Below are 19,921 nucleotides of genomic sequence, written 5' to 3'. Positions count from 1 at the left end.
ATATAGAGAGCAGAGAAGAAAAACCTCTAAGTCCCTTCCAAATCAAAGATTCTATAAATTTAAATTATAAAAAATATTTATCACCTTAAAGAAAATAAGGCAGACAGGGGCAGCTAGGTGGCGCAGTGAGTAGAGCACTGGCCCTGGAGTCAGGAGGACCTGAGTTCAAATCTGACCTCAGACACTAGACATACTTACTAGCTGTGTGACCTTGGGCAAGTCACTTAACCCCAATTGCCCTGCCTACCCCCCTCAAAAAAAAAAAGAAAAAGAAAATAAGGCAGATATATTAGATTGCATGCCATCTTGGGAAGGGGGAGGGGAGGGCAGAGGAGAAAATTTAAAACTTATGGAAGTGAATGCTGAAAACTAAAAATAAATAAATGTATTTAAAAAAAAAGGCAGAGATGTAGCAACTCCAAAAATATGAGAATTTACTTATTCCTTTTCCTTTTTTTTGTTTCTGGTTGTTGTTTTTTTAATTACCATTCCCTCATAGAATTTACCAAAGATCTATCCTCTGTTCCCAAGTATTCCCCTACCTCAAAAGCATAAGTATGCCTCCAACTGTCCTATAAAAACTCCATACACTATAATGCATGAAAAATTACATTAAGGAAATGGTCTTTTAATCACAATGAGAATATGTGAGAAAAGAGAGTTTTAGTATGCTATATATACATGGTAGTACCAAATGATTACCTGTTTCTTTCAATATTCAGCTCAAGCACAACCTGCTACATGATACCCCTGTTGTTCATGCCCTCTACCTCACCCCTTCCCCTACCCCTGCAAAAAATAATTACTTGGTATTTATTTTGCATATACTTATATATATATACACACACTTGTCTCTTGCAAGACATTATAAGCTCCTTGAGAACAGGAATTGTTTCAAGGACGATAGATAATGATTACTGATTGATTATTTAGTATCAATTTCTTTTTAGCTAAAATTTTTAAAGTATCTCAATTATCAACTATTCTTTCATTACTTGAGTAGAATCCTAAAAGATACCTTAGCTTGATTTTTTTTAAAATCCAGTATTATTTCCACATTATATAGTTGCATAGAAAATTTGAAGACTACTCTATTTTTGTATTTTCCTCAATACTCTTTTGCTTTATTATATTTATTTCCAATTACATCTATGGACCTTACTAAGGTGAAATTTAAAAACTTATGCATGAACAGTTCTCAAGTATAATACAAAGTCAAAAGCATATAAAAATAAACTACCACCAATATTAAAAACACTACATTTCAACACTATTCCCCAAATACTTTAAGCCACACTGAAACAACAGAAAAACATAAACAGGATTCTGTGTTATACATGTCATTACCAAATTATTAGAAATGACATAAAAACTGAATGTTTTGGTTTGGTTTGGTTTTTTTAAGTTTCACCTCCTTGCTTCATGCGCCCTCTGGTGGAGAAGCTACAAAGTAATGTAGCTGCCAAAAGCCAGAATCAAAAGGAAGCCTAATTCAGTGGACATTCAATATTTATTGATGCTGGTGATCAAAAACAAGAAACATTAATAATCCACCTAGAGAACTAAGTTCTCAACTACAACAATTAACCATAATTCATAGAAAAAATACACTTTAAATTTTTATGTAAAAGCTATATTAAAGATTTGTTCAGTGTTTAGGAAAAGACATAACTCCACTTTTATAATTTTATTCAGCATCATTTATTCTACAGTCGACTGAAAAGGAAAATAAAAGATGCTTCGTGTAGCTGTCATTCCCTGCCCTATTCAATGGGCTTGTTTTTAAAATAATCCTTTTGAGGGCACTGTAAGCATTTCCAATTTTTTCCTTCACTGAATCCTAAAACTTAAGACAATGAAAAAAAAATCAGCCCTTTAAAAAATGAGTCTACATTGCCAAAAAGGTAGAAAGTAAATGTTTGCCTTTATTGACATTTTCAGTATCATAGTCTAGTTACTATAAGTATTTTCTTCAAAATATTATCTTTACTTCTATAGTTTTCACATGGACACACATTCCAGCAACCTTCCTTATCATATAAACCACCAAGATTAATCCTATTATTCTCACTCCCACTATATCATTTTATGTGCTATATAAGTACCATGAGAGCAAAGATTACCTATTTGTATTCCTAGCACAGTGCTTGGCACATAGTAAGCCCTTAATAAACGCTTTTTCATTCATTCATTCATGTTGTTTTTAGCCAGTAAATAAATATGACCTTTACTAGAAAATCTATTTAAATAAGTAGATAGTGCTGTCAGAAATGAGTTAACTGCTCTGAGAAAGTATCTTTTTTGATCTTGCAAAACCAAGCAAACAAATATTTAAATTATCAAAAATGCTTGTGATAGCCCTAAAAAGAGTCCCGTTTAACTTAGATTCCCATTATCGCACAACATTGGTTTCAACAGAGACCTCCCAGATACAATGATGTCACCATCATATAGTATGTTTTGACACAGACAAGCATGTAATCAAAAGGTAAGTTTGATATCATCAATTTTTTTAAAGCATTGCTATAATATATTTAAAGCTCTTCACTTGACAACTAGGGAGAATTGAGTAAATGATACAAAAAGATATGAATTTGAACAGATTCAATTAAATTCAAAAAGTACTTACTGAGCAAGGCACTTTTACTAGATACTACAGGAGATATGAGAGCAAAATAAAGATATCCTTCCCTCAAAAAGATTACAAGCTAGTAGGGGAGAATAAGACAATAACATAAATAATGCCATACAAGAGATATAAGTAAAATGCTTCCAGGGGTTCCCAGGAAACAATGTTCACTTCTAACAAGGGAGATAAAGAAAGGCTTGATGAAGGAGGTATCATCTGAGGTAGGTCTGCAGAGGTACCCAAAAAATGAAAGGTTAAAATGGTAAAGAAGGAGATTCCAGGAGGAAGGTAGGTTCAGCAGTAGTGAATACTGTATTCAAAGGAGTGTGAGTAGTTCAGTTTACCTAGGGCATAGGATATTGATAGAGAAGTAGTGAGAAAAAAAAAAACCTAGAAAGACAGGTTGGGGTCATGTAATGAATAGCTCTGAACGCCAGACCAAGTTAGAACCTTAATCTATAAAGAACAGAGAGCCATTTGAATGTTTTTTGATCAAAAGAGTATACTTTAGAAAAATAAATTTGGCAGCTCTATAATAGGCAGCTGGAAGGGAGAGAAAAACTAAAGGAAAGGAAATTCACGGTGACCAGTTAAGATTATCTCAATAGTTTAGATCAGTGGTCTCTAAAGTGGGGGCCCTATTCCTTTGAGAAACATCCCCCAAAGGGTGTGTGATCAATTAGCTGGTGGAAAAACAAGTCCTCCCCACAAAAGCCAATTTTGGAGTTCATTTCCAATACAAACACCTGTCCACCCATTATCACCCAATACTTCCCACCTCTCTCTAACACTCTCTCTCTCTCTAACTCTCTCTCTCTCTCTCTCTCTCTCTCTCTCTCTCTCTCCTCAGCAAACTCCCAGCTTCTGTCCACCTTGAACCAGAAATGGGGGCCTTAGGGCATTAATAATCTAACCATGACCCAGGTACCCACAGCAGAGTTGTACAGTTGCCACTGGGAATATATCATACACGGAGTACCCATTCCCTGTCCTCAGATCAGGAGTATGAAATATGCAGTCCACGTGTGACCTCTGGGGTACAGCCCAAACCAGATTAAAATACAATTGGGAAATATTTAACAAATAAACAAAATAAACAGACCACCAAAAGGACTATCTGGCAGGACTGTCACCTCTAGAAAGCCCCTTCTCTCTCTCCTCATAGAATCTAGCCAGGCCACCAAGCAAGACTTCCCACCCCACCACAGGCCACCTAAAACCTATCCAGGCCAAAAAAAAAGAAAAAAGCCTGGCAAAGCAAATGCTACATGATGCCCTTCTCCCCAATCTTCCTTCAATGCTATTTCCCCTTCCCCAAGACCCCGCTCTACTTCCTTTCTCTTGGCTGAACCTTGACCTTCCCCATCCCCAATCCTATTACACTCAGACCCCCAAGCCTAAACCTCTTTTCTCAATGGTGGTGTGCAAGGTGGCATTAGGCCTCCTTCTCCCCTGATGGAGCAGATATGGCTGCCCACGCTCCTTGAATAAGATGGAAGTCACAACCTACAATCCTTCCGGTGAGATAGAGGACTTCTGGGTCTTACTATTTCCCTGCTATTGCATTCTAAGGTCCCCAGTATCTGCCCTACTTCAACGCCCTTCAGATATCCAATTACACATTGCCACCTAACCTGCTGCAACATCCTAAAGCCTCCTGGGCTTTGCTATCCTCCCTGCTGAAGCACTCTTAGGATTTCTAGACCTTTCCATCCACCCTGCCACTGATCTCTCCTATGTTGCCTTCCCCAATTACAGTGTGAGTTCCTTGATGGCAAGAAACTTTCACTTTTGCTTTTCTATATTTTGTAATTTCCAACAATTTGTACAACACCTGGCTGATAATAAGCCTTTAATAAGTACTTTTTAATTCATTCCTTCACCCAGATGGTTACCAAATCTTCTTCTTTCTATCTCCATATGTCTTATATCTGTCCCCCTTTCTCCATCCATTTAATAACCTATTTTAGACCCTCATCAGATCTGGCCCAGACTACTGGAATGGTCTCCTAGTTGGTGTTTCTGCCTCAAGTCTCTACCAACCCTAATTCTTCCTACATATATTTACCAAAGTGATTTTCTTAAATTGCAGGTCTAACAATGTCACCTCCCCACTCAGTAAACTCTGGTGACTCCACTAACGACTCCAGCACCAAACATAAACGACTCTGTTTGGTATTTGAAGCATTGCACAACCTGGCCACCACAAGCTGCTTTTCAGTCTTATTATTTCCCTTTCTGCATTCTACTGTGGAATCAAATAAGACTTCTTCCTTTTCTTCACACCCATACAAAAAATGCAAAGAAATATCCAAACATGAGTAGGAAATTACGGTACGAAACTATTCATTTATGGTCATTAACGGTTAATCAAGCAGATCCATTCTAGATTCTGTCATTACTGCTTTCCTAGACTACTGCCAGTCTCCTGAAAGGTCCTTCTTCCTATACTCTTTCCCTCATCTTCACAAAACTTCTAGATTCATCTGCCTTATGCACAAATCAAATTTAATTCCTCTGCCTAAAATCATAGGACTGATCTGGAAGCAAGCTTAAAGATACCCAGTAATATGTAATGTATAGTGCTTTGAACACTTTAAAGCATAAACACTGGCTATTATCATTATTATTATCATTATTATTATTATTATTATTATTACTACCCAAAGAAATTCAAATACCTTGATCCAATATTTAAGGTCTGCTACAGTCTGGCACCACTCTACCTTTCCAGCCCTACGTTATACTATTCCCACCCAAATACTCTATGCTAAAGCCAACTGGAACTATTAACCATTCCCTCAGATACTCCATGTTTTTCGACCTCCATGACTTTGCTCAGATTGTTCCCTTTGCCTAAAATACCTTCCCCCAACCATGACAGATTGAAACTGACTCATCACTAAAAGCTCACTCAAATTCCCTCTTTTCTAAGAAGGCTGCTCTGATCTACCCCAGCCCCAGCACATAACACTATGCACATATGCCCTTATTATCCTAATGAAATACTGTGCTTCATCAAGAGCTTCCAGGAATAAGAAAGTAATAGTTCCTCTATATTCTGCTCTGATCACACTACATATGTAGTATTGTGTTCAGTCCTGAGTGGCACTATTTAATTAAGAACATTAATAATACAGAAAACATCCAGAGGACAACAACCAGGATGAAGGGCCTGTCACAGATTTAGAATGTCTGAACGGTTGAAGAACCTAGAAATATTCATCATGGAGAAGATTCGAGGAGAAAAAAACAGTTGTCTTTGAATATCTAAAGGGCTGTCATGCAGAAGAGGGATTTAACTTGAATCAATGAATCAAAAAACATTTACTGAACACTTAGATAAGAGCTAAGGATATAACTAAGGACAGCTAGGTGGCACAGTAGATGGAACATGAGCTTAGAATCAGGAAGATCCATCTTCCTGAGTTCAAATCCATCCTCAGACACTTACTAGCTGTGTGACCCTGGGCAAGTCACTTCACCCTGACTGCCTCAGTTCCTCATCTGTAAAATGAGCTGGAGAAGGAAACGGCAAACCACTGCAAGAAAACCCCCCAAAAGGATCCCATAGCATCAGACACAACTGAACAAGGATAAAAATGCAAAAGAGCCAGAGTATTCTAGTAAAGAGAGATAACAGGAGATTGGTGACAAAGAAAGAATCATTTGATCTAGGAAATCACAGGGATGGTGAATGAATCCACAGAGCAGTCAAATAACATGCCCTTTCCAGAATTATGTTAATTTGATTATGGAGCAAAAGGTTAAGAGGTGAGGTTAATACTTGCTGTTACAGGGCAAGATGGCCCAGGTATAGCACGATCACGTGTCTGGGGTTCCCACCAATCAGAACAACACCATCCCACTAGTTCTTTTTGGTGTTATTATAAAAAACTAGGAGTAATCAGATGCAAAGAGATAAATTTAGGTTTGATATCTAAAAATCAGAGCTACCCGAAACTTAGAATAGGCTGCCTTGGAAGACTGGTTCCTGTCATTGGAAATCTTCAAACAGAGACTGGATCACCATTTGTCAGACATGTTATAAGGAGAGATTCCTTATGGGGTATGGATTGTAATGGACTCTAAAAATCTGTGATTCTATTGTAATTATTTATGTATACATTATATCCTCCTATTAAACTATAAATTCCAGGATGACATCTTATATCTCTACTCTTGACAATGAAATAACACTTTATACTCTTAATTATTGAGATTCATAAATTATCATCTGAAAGGTAGCTTAAAGGCCACATAATCCAAATTTCATTTTATAGATAAGGACACTGAGGCCCAGAGAAGTTAAGTGACCTGACCAAGGTCACATAGGTAATAAGTTACAGAAGTGGGTTTCAAACTCAGGTTCTCTGATACCAGAAGCAATGCTCTTTCCATTGTGACATGTTGTCTGTTGAATTGAATTAAGTAGGGCTCAAAAAACAAGTTAAGGCTTCAACTCAGGAGCAAAAGTGTTCTGGTATAATAAACCAGGAAATCTTGCATTCAGATTTCATTAAGGTTTGTCATAGTGGCTTTTTATCCTAACAATTAGAGCTGCACATCTTTTTATAATAGTGAAGAATTGGAGACAAAGTGTATATCCACCAATTGGGTAAAGACTAAACAAACTATGGGAATATGGAAAACAATATACAAAGTGACTAACTACATCAATGGAAATGGAAATATCAATGAGCAAAAAATTACTGAAATTGAATCTTACATAATTATAATGGCTGAGCTTGCCCCCCAAAGAAGAGATATGGGAAGACTTCCCTATTTCCCCAACTCTCCATCACTACCATACTCATTTGCAAAGGCAGGAATCCAAAGATGTGGAATATCACATATAACAGCATATTTTTTTTCAATGTATTCATTGATTATGAATGTTTTGTTTTCTTTCTCTTTAAAAAAATATTCTATGTTATAAAGGATGGCTTTCTGGAAGGGTAAAGGGAGATGAATAAAGGAGGAAAAGTAGGTGATGTAAAAGCAAAAGATATTAATAAAAATCCTACTTTAAAACAATTAGAGCTATGCCAAAACTAGAAATAAAGCAATAAGTTACTCATTATAGAAGGCCTTAAAGCCCTTGAGCATAAGCAGAAAAACCAACAAGGTAGATATTAATAACAGAAAAGGATGTGGTCTTCACATCAGGTAAAAGAGTCCAAATATCAATGAATAAATAAGACAAAGGCAAATGAATTAAGACCTAATAAGGCACAGGATCTTGTGGACTCCCAAGACAGTATGGAACCACTAAGGGATGTTCCTGAATGGTTTTAAAAGAGAAGATTTGTGAAAACAGAATTTATGGTCTACACAACAGAAATAATTGGCAGAGTGGAAAAACTTGAATCCATGGTGGCAAGTCTCATCAAAGAAACAAAAGAGAAAATAAAGATCAGGAATGCAAATACACAGACGTGAAGAACAGTCTGGAAGAAGAGAAGTAAAAAGTAAGAAAATTAAAAGAAATTATGATCTCCATACAAGCAAAACATCCTGATCTTGAAGGTAAAATGAATAAAGACAATATAAGGATTATAGGTCAAGCAGAACACAAGAAGGCAAAAATTCTCAACACCGTAATGCAAGAACTAATACAATAAAACTGTCCAAAATTTCGGAACATAGAAAACAAAGAATCCAATCAAAAGAATCCATAAATCACTTACAGGGCAGAAAAAAAGACACTGTGCTGCAAACTCTAGGCAATATGATGGTTAAATGTAAGAATTCCATTGACAGCCTTTTCCCCCAAAATGGCGCCGAAGGCGAAGAAGGAAGCCGTTGTCCCCCCCAAGACAGAGGCCAAGTCCAAGGCCTTGAAGGCCAAGAAGGCGGTGTTGAAGGGTGTCCACAGCCACAAAAAGAAGAAGATCCGAACATCCCCCACCTTTCGGCGACCCAAGACACTAAGACTTCGAAGGCAGCCCAAATACCCTCGGAAAAGTGCCCCTCGGAGAAACAAGCTGGATCACTATGCCATCATTAAGTTCCCCTTGACCACTGAGTCTGCTATGAAGAAGATTGAGGACAACAACACCCTAGTCTTCATTGTGGACGTCAAAGCCAACAAGCATCAGATAAAGCAGGCGGTAAAGAAGCTGTATGACATCGATGTGGCCAAGGTCAACACACTGATCCAGCCTGATGGAGAGAAGAAGGCCTATGTCCGACTTGCTCCAGACTACGATGCTTTAGATGTTGCCAACAAAATTGGAATCATCTAAACTGTGTCCAGCTATCCCACTCCACCTACAATAAAAAGTTTTCCAGTATATTCACAAAAAAAAAAAGAATTCCATTGACAAATAATAAATCCTGAAAATAAATGGAAGAAAGACTTTCAAATATAAAAGAAAGGAAATGAGAATAACACAAGACTATTCTGCACCCACTAAAAACTGCAGGAGGGAAAGGAATAATGTGTTCTAAAGGGCAAAGGAGTACAAGATGTAATTTAAGGTGCAAACCTGAGCTTAACCATTAATGAAAAAAGACAGTGATTCGATAAGAAGGAGGTATTCAAAGCATTCATAGAATGAAAACCAGACTAGAACAAATCATTTGCTTTCCAAATATACCAGACAATATACAAGAAAGGTGAACAAATAACAGCAACCAAGACAACAAAGTAAAATTATATGGCAAGAGCATTAAGAGATTTCTTTCTAAAAGTACACAAGGAGACAAAAGTAAAAATAGAAGTTAAATATAAGTAATGTCGGAGGGGAAATGGCACCCAGAAGAGTGGGAGAGCATGGAAAAGAGTTCAAGGCAAATGGCGGATAAATGAACATAGGGCGGGCAAAGGTTAACTATAAATTGCATAATCAGGGAAATAGGAAAATCCCTACCATGGGGCAACATCCTATCACCAGTAGGAATTGTTACTTCTAAGAATGATATACAACAGGAAAAGGAGAAGACTTACACATACATCAACAAAAATATAAAGTACATGCCCAAACTAATTGAAAGCCAACTAGAGATCTTAAGTAATCCAATATCAGAAAAGAATCTATAAGTAGCTATAAATGAACTACCAAAGAAGAAATCCCTAATCCAGATGGATTCACAGGAGAATACTGTTAAATTGACTATAGCAACTTATATAAAAAGTCATTCATCATGGCCAAGTTAGATTTATAATAGAAATGCAAAAAAAAAAATGGTTCAACATTAAAAAAACAACCAACATAATTAACCACATAAAAAACAAAACCATCTAAAACCACATGATTATTTCAATAGGTGTAGGGAAAATCTTTAACCAAGCACAAAACTTGTTTATGTTAAAAAACCCTACAAAGTATATGCAGAGAGGAACAATTTTTAACATCATAAAAATCTTTATCTAAAACCAAAAGCAAGCATCATATGCAGTGGGGATACACTAAAAAATTTCCCAATAAATAGATAAATAAAGCAAGGATGTTCACTTTCCCTCTTATTATTTGATATAATCCTGGAACTTCTAGCAATAACAGTAAGACAACAACTTAAAGAGCTAGAGTAATATTCAGTGCTCATGGCTGGACTATGCTGATATAACAAAAATGATAGCACTTACAAAGTGAATTTAAGATTTTATCGATCAAATTACCAATGGGATACTTTACAGAACTTGTCAAATTAATTAATGAGTCCAAGAGATTGGAGTGAGAGTCAGCATTTTTACCCAGCTCACCCAACATACCTGTTCCACAACAACCTAAAAAATGCACTATGCCAAATTCTGATCATGAAAGCTAAGAAAAAGTCCTCAGTGAGTCATTTTTCCAGCACAGGGTAACAGGAATATAGACAAAGTAGTCTACTGATCCTGAGGTAGGGGCTAGTCAGGACTGTGGTACAGAAGAGGCAAAGGCAAATGTGTTGGGAACACTGGTGAGGCTCTTTCTAGCACCCAGGAATGATAAGGGGGCTCTGTCCAATCACCAGAGCTGGAAGCACCAGGACAAAAAGAGATCCCAGGGGACTCCTGAATCAGTATCAGGAACAGGAATAGGTGTCAGCTGGCAGCTTTGTGGACCATTACCCAGTTCTGGAAGAAATGGCCACAGTCACAAGCAAGAGAGGCCCTGGTTGTGTATGAAGCAAGGAACAAGCTCTAAAAACTTAGCTGTGTGCTCTGGGTCCAAGAACAAGGGGGGGAGTCAATTCTAACTTTAGTACCACACATAAGCCTAAAGTTAATTCCCCTAAAGGGAAATAACCAGGGCAGAAAATCAATACCAAAAGGGAATGAAAGCAGTTCACTTGCTCTGAACCTACAGAACCTCCCACCAGGCTAAAAGTAATGGAGTCCAGCAGCAGTCCACTGAAATTCAACTATCCATAATCCAACACATACAAACCTAGGTCAGGAATCTGAAAAGCTTATGCCAATAGAGCAAAGAACAAACTGCTCTGCAGATTACATCACCTTAGAAGAAACAAAAACTTGCAGGCCCACAGACTGAAGTGACAAAAAGAAGATCATGATAAGATCAGACCAAATAAGCAAAGTTAACCAAACTCCCCAAGAAGTCAACAGAGCCCAACACTGACAAAGTCTAAAGTCAAGAAGTAGGCTAGAAGAATGAGCAAATGAAAAAAGAACTCAATAATAGAGGACTACTATGGTAACAAGGAAGTTTAAGATACAAACCCAGAAGAAAACCATGACCTGAAAACATCTACAAGCAAACCTTCAAAGAAAAAGTAAGATTGGACATAAGCCCAACAAAAATTCTGAGAAGAGTTAAACAAAGAGATAAAAAAGAAGGGAAAAATTATTTTAAAAGCCAAATAAGAGTAGGAAAGGAAAAAAATGGGAAAATAAATGAGAGCTATGCAAGAAAATTATGAAAAGAAAATTAACAGTAGTGTAAAAAATGATACAAAACATTAATGAAGAAAAATAACTAAAAATTCCACAAATAAAATACACATAAAGTTCAAATTAGGAGATGAAGCAGAATCTATTATGCTTTTGCTGAAGCTAAAAAAAAAAAAGTTAACAATCATGATCTCAGACAAAGCAAAGGCAAAAAATAGTACTAATTAAAAAAAAAACAGGGAAACTACATTTTAATAAAAAATATAATAGACAATGAAATAATAACAATTCTGAACATAAAAGCAACAAATAGCACAGAATCCAAATGTTTACAGAAAAAGTTAAACAAGTTACTGGATGAGATAGACAATAAAATTATACAAGTGGGGGGGTCTCAACTTGCCCCTCACAGACCTAACAAGAAGCTAAGGAGACAAATAAATGTTTTGAAAAATTAAATATGATAGACCTCTGGTGAATACTGAATGGGAATAGAAAGGAGTATACCTATTCTTGGCTGCATGTGGCATTAAAAAAAAACTTATTGTGTGTTAGGGCAGGGCTTCTCAAACTTTTTCAATTTGCAATCCCTTCAGCTCTTCTTAAACTGGGGTCGTGACCCACAGTTTAAGAAGTGCTGTGGCATAAAAACCTTACTCCCAAAAATGCAGAAAAGTAGAAACATTAAATACACACTTTTCAGACCATAATGCAATAAAATTGCACTTAATTAATAACCTATGAACCACAGGTTAAAAAAAAATTGGAAACTAAATAACCTAAGCCTAAAAAAATAAATGAGTCAAAGAACAAATCATAGGAACAACAATTTCATAATAGATAATGACAACAATGAAACAATATGCCAAAATTCATGGGATGCAGCCAAAGTAGTATTCAGGAGGAAATTTATATCTCTAAATGCTTATATCAACAAAAGAAAGTACAGATTAGTGAATTGGGCATGAAACAAAAAAGAACTAGAAAAAGAACAAATTTTAACATTAACATCAAATTTTTAATTTTTAAATTAAAATTTAAAACCAAAATAGAAATTTTGAAAATCAAAGGAGAAGATTAACAAAATAACTGAAAGCTAAAAAAATTGAACTAGTAAATAAAACCAGGGTCTGGGATTTTTTTTTTGGGGGGGGGGGAAACAACCATTTTAAAGAATGTCCCAAATCACTAATAATAAGAGAAGTGCAAATCAAAACAACCCTGAGGTTTCACCTCATACTTTGTAAATTGGCAGAAATGACAAAAGATGGGAATAGTCAATGCTGAAGGGGTTATGGGAACATAAGCACAATAGTAGGATTGCTGGTAGAGCTGGAAATCAGTACAACCATTTTTGAAAACAATGTCGAATTATACAAATAAAGTGTTTTTAAAATGTCCATACCCTTTTACTAAGAGAGTCAACTATTGGACTTATACTCCAAGAAGGCCACAGAGAAGAAGTGATCACCATCTCCATCATTATCATCATCATCATCATCATCATCATTGAAGCTACAGTGCTTTAAGGTTTACAAAGAGCTTTACAAATATTATGCATTTGATCCTCACATCAGCCCTCAGCGGCAGATCTATTATTATTTCCATCTTACAGATAAGTAAACTGAGGCAGAAAAGTTATCACACAGCTAGTAGGTATCTGTGGTCAAATTTGAACTCAAGTCTTTCTGACTCCTGGTCCAGCATTCTATCTACTGCACCACCTAGCTGCTTCATACACCAAAATATTTATAGTAGTACTTTTCATAATAACAAAAAATTGAAAATGAAGTAAATTCTCATAGATTTTGGGAATATAAAACAAATTGTGGTACATGAATGTAATGAAATGTCACAGTGCAGTAAGAAATGACAAATGTGATAAATATGGAGAAGCACTGAAAGTTCTACATGAACTGATACAGAGTGAAGTAAGCAGATGCAAGAAAATAATATATGAAATGACTACAACAATATAAACAGAAATAACTACACCAAAAACTAGAAATATCAAAAGTGAATGTTGCAAAATTATAAAGAAGGCATGGCTCATGGATAATTTTGATTACATTAAATTAAAAAGGATTTGTATAAATAAAGGCAATGTAGCCAAGATGAGAAGGAAAACAGAAAATTGGGGGGAGATTTTATAGACAGTTTCTCAGATAAATATAAAGAACTCTGTCAAATCTATAAGAATATAAGTCATTCCCCAACTGATGAATGCTCAAAGAATATGAACAGGCAGTTTTTTAAAGAAATCAAAATAATTTATAGCCATGTAAAAATGCTCTAAATCATTATTGATCAGAGAAATTCAAATTAAAACAACCTTGAGATATCATTTTACACCTATCGGATTGGCTAAAATGCCAGAAGGAAAAAGCAACAAATGTTGGAGATGTGGAAAAATTGGGATACTAATCCCTGTTAGCAGAATTATGAACCAATCTGACCATCTTGGAGAGCAATATGAAATTATGTCCAAAGAGTTATTAAACTGCCTGTACTCAGATGGAGAGAAAATTTTTAACTCAAAATCTTGTGGAAATGAATGTTGAAAACTAAAAATAAAAAAATTAGTCTTTAAAAAGAGACAGAATGTAAAACACATAAAGAATTCACAGTAGCCGATAAATAATTGATATAATCAAAAAAAAAATAAACTGCCTATACTCTTTGAATACCCCTATTAAGTCTGTTTCCCAAGATGATTAGGGAAAAAGGAAAAGAACCTATATATTCTAAAATATTTATAGCAGCTCTCTTTGTGGTGGCAAAGAAATGGAAATTATGGAGATGCCCATCAACTGGGCAATGGCTGAACAAGTTGTGGTATAGGATCATGACGGAATACTACTGTGTGATAAGAAATGATGAGCTTGTTGATTTTAGAAAAACATGGAAAGACTTGCATGAAATAAGGACGAGTAAAAAGAGCAGATCCAAAAGAACACTGTATACAGTAACAGCAATATTGTTTTAAGAACAACTTTGAATAACTAAGGACCTATGCAATCTGCCTCCAGAGAAAGAACTGATAAATAGATGTATGTATAGTATGATTTACATATATGTGTTTGTATATGTAATTTACATATACAAACACATAAAAATGTATACACACATATATTTGTGTCTAATGAAAGGTATCTCTAGGGTAAAGGGTGGAGGCAGAACATAAAAAGTACACAGTAGAGAATAAAAGAAAATGTAGAAGGAAGCAAAGAAAGCAGAGTAGCTTTGAAAATGACAAGTAGTACTTAATGTAGTTTTTCAAAAAAAAATTAAGTGTGAAATGTAAATTCATGGCTTTATAATGAATCCTCCTTTTAGGTTGTGCTGTGTACATCAAAATGTTCTCTTTTTTTGTCTTTGTGTATGTGAGTTCAAAATGAACAAAAAAAATTTTTAATTATAAAAAAAAGAATGCATGGGCTAACAGAAGAGAAATTAAAAGAGTCTACTAAATTTTTCTTAAAACTGCAATAAGACTTCTAGGATATTCTATATAACACAGATTTGGGAGTCCTGCAAACAAAAGTATTCCCCAAGTTCTGTCTTACGTACATTTAGGGAAGGAAAAAAGAGGAATTAGTCAGAGGCAGAAAAATAACCAAGACAGAACATTTACTCCTCTCCAGGCTATGCTCTATTCTCTACCATGACCTAAAAACCTCTTCATCCTGGAAGCTCACTCCAGCCCTCAAATTCACACATTAGATGTGTTCTCCACCCTTGCAGCCTCTCCCTCTCATTAGATGGCTCCTCCCAGAACCTCTATTTAAGGAGGACACCAGTCTAGCTATGTCTCATTTCTCTCCCAGCTGTACTCTGGACTTTCTCTACTATGTTCCTATCCACCCCATATCTTTGCCCTTCCTATTTTCAGCTTCCTTTTTTACACACTGCCTTTCAGCATTAGAATGTAAGTTCCTTTAAGGCCAGGACTCTTTCTTTCCACTCGTACTTGTATTCCCCATGCTTAGCACAATGCCTGGGAACATAAGAAGTCAAGAAGGAAAAGAGCTTCAAGGTCCCAAGTTTCCAATGACTAGCATGCAACTGAGTGGGTCCTCCTGAGTGGTGTAAGTAAGGAGGAGTCAATACTAAATTTCTACAGACAGAATGACTTAGAACAGGGGTTGGCAAACTATAATTCAAACTGTTTTTAGCTCCTAGGCATACAAAAACAGATCATAGACTAGATATGACCCAGGAGCCATAATTTGTCAACCTCTGACTTAGAAAAGGTCAGTGGATCTGATGAAAAGAATACTACCATGCTTCCAGAAAGAAGCTGATATAATCCACCTCCCATCTCTTCCATGAGCTCGCCCACATAATCATCCCCCTCTAATCTGCAGTCTTTCACCTGGTTGGTCTCTTTCTAAGGTGCCGTTCAGGTGAAACAATGATGTAAGCAGAGGCCTTAGGGAGCTCTTCATCAGGGGCCAACATGTGCCCTATAAATATAGGCCTCTTCTTTGCTTCTTTGTGTGTTTGTTTTTCGTACTTTAAGTGGAGATTGGAGATACTTATGACCTTATGAGTTATGAAAGGCCAAGAAAGTGAGCTACTAGAGTTCAGGAAATAGAATCTATGTTAAGATTTTCCCAGAAGCCTAACTTAAGAAGAAAGGTTCCAAGCAACTTGTTTGACTTAGCCCAGTCTTAAGTAACCATGCCACATTTAAAAATGAACTGGATGGGCAAATGCCATGTAAAAACTGTTAAATTGAAGCCACTAGGCCTAGGGACTAAATTGGTATGGGAGAGACTATACTCCCCACCCAGGTGTCCAGGGAAAATATTTGTCACTTCTGTTCTTGCTATAGCTTAGTAGTAAGTAATCCTTTGTAAAAACTTTTTTTTTAAAAACCTGCAATCTCCATGCATACTGGCTCTTCTCCTGCTGCCTATAAACATGGCTTCAAATGACCCTACTATAACATTAATAGGTATCCTATATCTTTACCTATCCTCCCATTCATGTCCATCTTCTAGAAAAAGTGCTGCCTATATTTCATTTCCTTTCCACTGACTTCTCAACCCCTTTTACTATGGCTTCCAATAACTTTACTAAACTTAAATGATTCTCTCCAAAATTAACAGTGATCCCTTAATTGTCAAAGCAAATGGACTTTTCTCAGCCCTCATTCTTCTTGAATGCTGCAGCATTTGACAATGTTGAGCAAAGTATCCTGGATACTATCCTTTGTATTGTCATGACACTCATCTATGGGGTTTCTCCTACCTATCTAAACGATTCTACTCAGTCTCCTATGCAAGATCATAACCTATGTCCTGTCCCCTGTAGGTGGGTATACCCTAAGGTGCTGGGTTCCCTTTTCTTCTCTCTTTCTATGCCCCTTCTCAATATCTAATCAACTCTGTGACCTCAATGGCCTCTATGTGGATAACTCCCAGATCTCTCTATCCAGATCTAGTCTTTCCCCTAAGCTCCATTTCTAGATCACTAACTACTAATTGGACATTTCCAGCCAGATATCCCACAGGCATATCACATTTGACATATCCAAAAAATAATTGATTTTTTCCCCTAAGCCCCCTTCTAACTTCCCTTCTGTCAAAGGCACTACCACTCTTCTAGTCACCTGGATTAGAATCCCTTTCCCTTCACTCACATCTCAAATGAGATATTTTGTAAAGCACTTAGCACAGTACTTGGCATATAGTAGGCATTTAATAAATGCTTGACCCCTTCCTTTGATACTCACCACTCTAGTTCAAGTCCACATAACAACTCACTTTGATTATTTTGACAGTATCTTAATTGATCTCCCTACCCACCTTTCCCCCCATGAGGCAGCTAGATGTCACAGTGGATAGAGTACTGGGCCTGGAGTCAGTAAGACCCAAGCTCAAAACAAGCCTCAAGACACTTACCAGCTGCATTAAATGAGCAAGTCACTTAACCTCTGTTTGCTTCAGTTTCCTCAACGCTAAAATGGGCATAATAACAGACCTGCCTAACAGGATTATTGTGAGGTTCAAAGAAGATAATATCTGTAGTGTCTAGCACTGGACATGGCACATAATGGTTGTTGTCCTTCATGCTCAAAGAGGACCAAAATGAAATCAATATGTCAGGTCAAGGTACAATGAGTCTGACTGTAGCTGAGGACCAATATGAGCTCAAAAGACTCTACCACAGGTCAGGCACAAATAGTCCATATGAACATTTGGAGTGGAGATGTCTCTAAATTTGCACATCTCATGTTTCTTTTGAGCTACTGCAATTCTCCTTTAAGTATAGTACAGCACCTACTCTGATGTGGGCACGCCATGCTAGGTGGTCTTGTTCTAGTGTCTCCCATGTCTCACAATTTATTCCAAAGTCCTTCAGAGCAACCTTAAGAATATACATGTATTGCTTTTTCTGACCTCCATGTGAGCACTTGCCTCATGTGGGTTCTCTGTAAAACAGTCTTTTAGGCAAACATACATTTGGCACTAAAACAACATGGCTAGTCCATCAGAACTGTATTCTCTGTAAGTAGAGTTTGAACGCTTGGTAGTTCAGCTAGAGAAGGAACCTCAGTGTCTGGTACCTTATATTGTCAGGAGATCTTCAGAATCTTCCTAAAAGAATTCAAATGGAAGCAATTTAGTTTCCTGGCATGCTGCTGGTATACTGTCCACGTTTCACAGGTATACAACAATGAGGTCAGCACCACAGCTCTGTAGACCTTCAGTGTAGTAGGCAGCCTAATACCTCTTTTCTCCCACACTTTCCTTAGGAGCCTCCCAAACACTGAGCTAGCTCTGGCAATACATGTTTCAGCTTCATTATCTATGTGTACACCCCTGGAAAGTATACTGTCAAGATAAGTGAACTTATCCACAGCATTCAAAATTTCTCCATTTGTTGTAACCAGTGGTTGAATGTATGGATGGTTTGGTGATGGCTGGTGAAGAATCTCTGTTTTCTTGGTGATAATTATCAGACCAAAATTAGCACAAGCAATAGAGAACTGATCCATATTCTGTTGCATCTCAACTTCAGAGGCCGCAATGAATGGAAAATCATCTGTGGATAAAGAGTCACATACCAACTGTCCCTCCACTTTAGTCTTGGCTTGTAGCTTTTTCAAGTTAAATAATTTACCATCAGTGTGATAGCTGACCTCAATGCTGTTTTTGTCCTCATTGAATGGATCTGACAACACTGCTGAAAACACCATACTAAAAAGCATGGGAGCAAGCACACATCCCAGCTTCACTTCACTGGTGACTGGGAAAGCATAAAAGCATTAACCATTATCCAGAACCCATGCAAGCATGCCATCATGAAACTGGCATATAATACTGATAAACTTCTCCAGGAAACCAAATTTTGCCATAATCTTCCACAAGTCCTCACAACTGACAGTAGTCAAAGGCCTTAATCAGATCAACAAATGTTTACAGATTTCTGTTCTGCTCCTGACATTTCTCCTGGAATTGTCAGGCAGCAAACACCATATTGACTGTTCCTTCACCCTTTCTAAAGCCATACTTACTAGCTCTCAAGTAGATGATCATCTTCTAGGTGAAGGAATAGGCTATTAAGGAGGACTCTAACAAGAATCTTGCTCCAGTGACTAAGACAGAGACAGTCCTTCCCCCTGTCCCCACCACCACCCTGCAATCATCACAGGACAACCTATTTCTTTTTTCCTTTATACAGATGGAACGATGGAGGCACCCTTGAACTTTTGAGGGATAACCTCCTCTTGACATATAACTTGGAAGACTTAAGTCATCTTTTGTATCAGCAGTGTATCCCCTGCCTTGTAAATCTCAGCTGGAACAGAATCAGCAACAGGTACTGCAGGTGAGAGGAGCCTAATGGCATTCAAAACCTCTTCTTCAGTTGGAAGTTCCCGTAGAGAGGGACTGACTTCCACCTGAGGTATATGGTTAAAGGCTTCAGCATTGGTTAATGAAGGTCTGTTGAGAATGCTACAGGAATGTTCAGCACATCTCTCCTTATCATGTCCTTATTACTACTCAGTGTGGCTCCATCAGTGCTGAGTAGTTGAGATGTACCATAGGTCTTTTGCCTATAAATAGCCTTCAAGGCATCATAAATGTGCTTTGTATTGAGTCAAGAATCCTGCATCTCTCTAAACTTCACTTGTACTTTACTTTTGATGGAGTTAACTGCCTTCTTAGAGACAGATGAACTATCCTGCTGCTAAACCCTGTGGAATTCTCATTTTTTGTTTAGCAGCTTCTAAATTTCCCCATGATTTTTGTCAAACCGATCTTGATGTTTGCAAATGTTCTGGCCCATATATAAATGCAGTGCAGTATACTAAATCTCTGAAAGCTGCCCACTCTTTTTCCACTCCACTGCTGGCCCACTATGTGTTAGTTCACCTTTCCCTCCAACTTTGCAACAGACTGTTCACACAAGGAGAAACACTCTAATCTGTTGACATT

General features: G+C 37.1%; 2 protein-coding genes across 2 annotated transcripts in view; one reads left to right on the top strand and one right to left on the bottom strand.

Annotated features, from left to right (window-relative positions):
* The window catches only part of TAF4 (TATA-box binding protein associated factor 4), a 148,872-nt gene that overhangs the window by 65,507 nt on the left and 63,444 nt on the right, over window positions 1–19,921 (bottom strand). The window lies entirely within an intron of this gene.
* LOC118844240 (60S ribosomal protein L23a-like) lies at window positions 8,407–8,877 on the top strand. The gene has a single exon (XM_036752091.1). It carries the CDS (start codon window positions 8,407–8,409, stop codon window positions 8,875–8,877), a length of 471 nt encoding a protein of 156 aa, XP_036607986.1.

Source organism: Trichosurus vulpecula, chromosome 3 (genome assembly GCF_011100635.1).
Source record: "Trichosurus vulpecula isolate mTriVul1 chromosome 3, mTriVul1.pri, whole genome shotgun sequence".
Classification (NCBI taxonomy): Eukaryota; Metazoa; Chordata; class Mammalia; order Diprotodontia; family Phalangeridae; genus Trichosurus; species Trichosurus vulpecula.
This window is presented reverse-complemented; position numbering and strand designations above follow the sequence as displayed.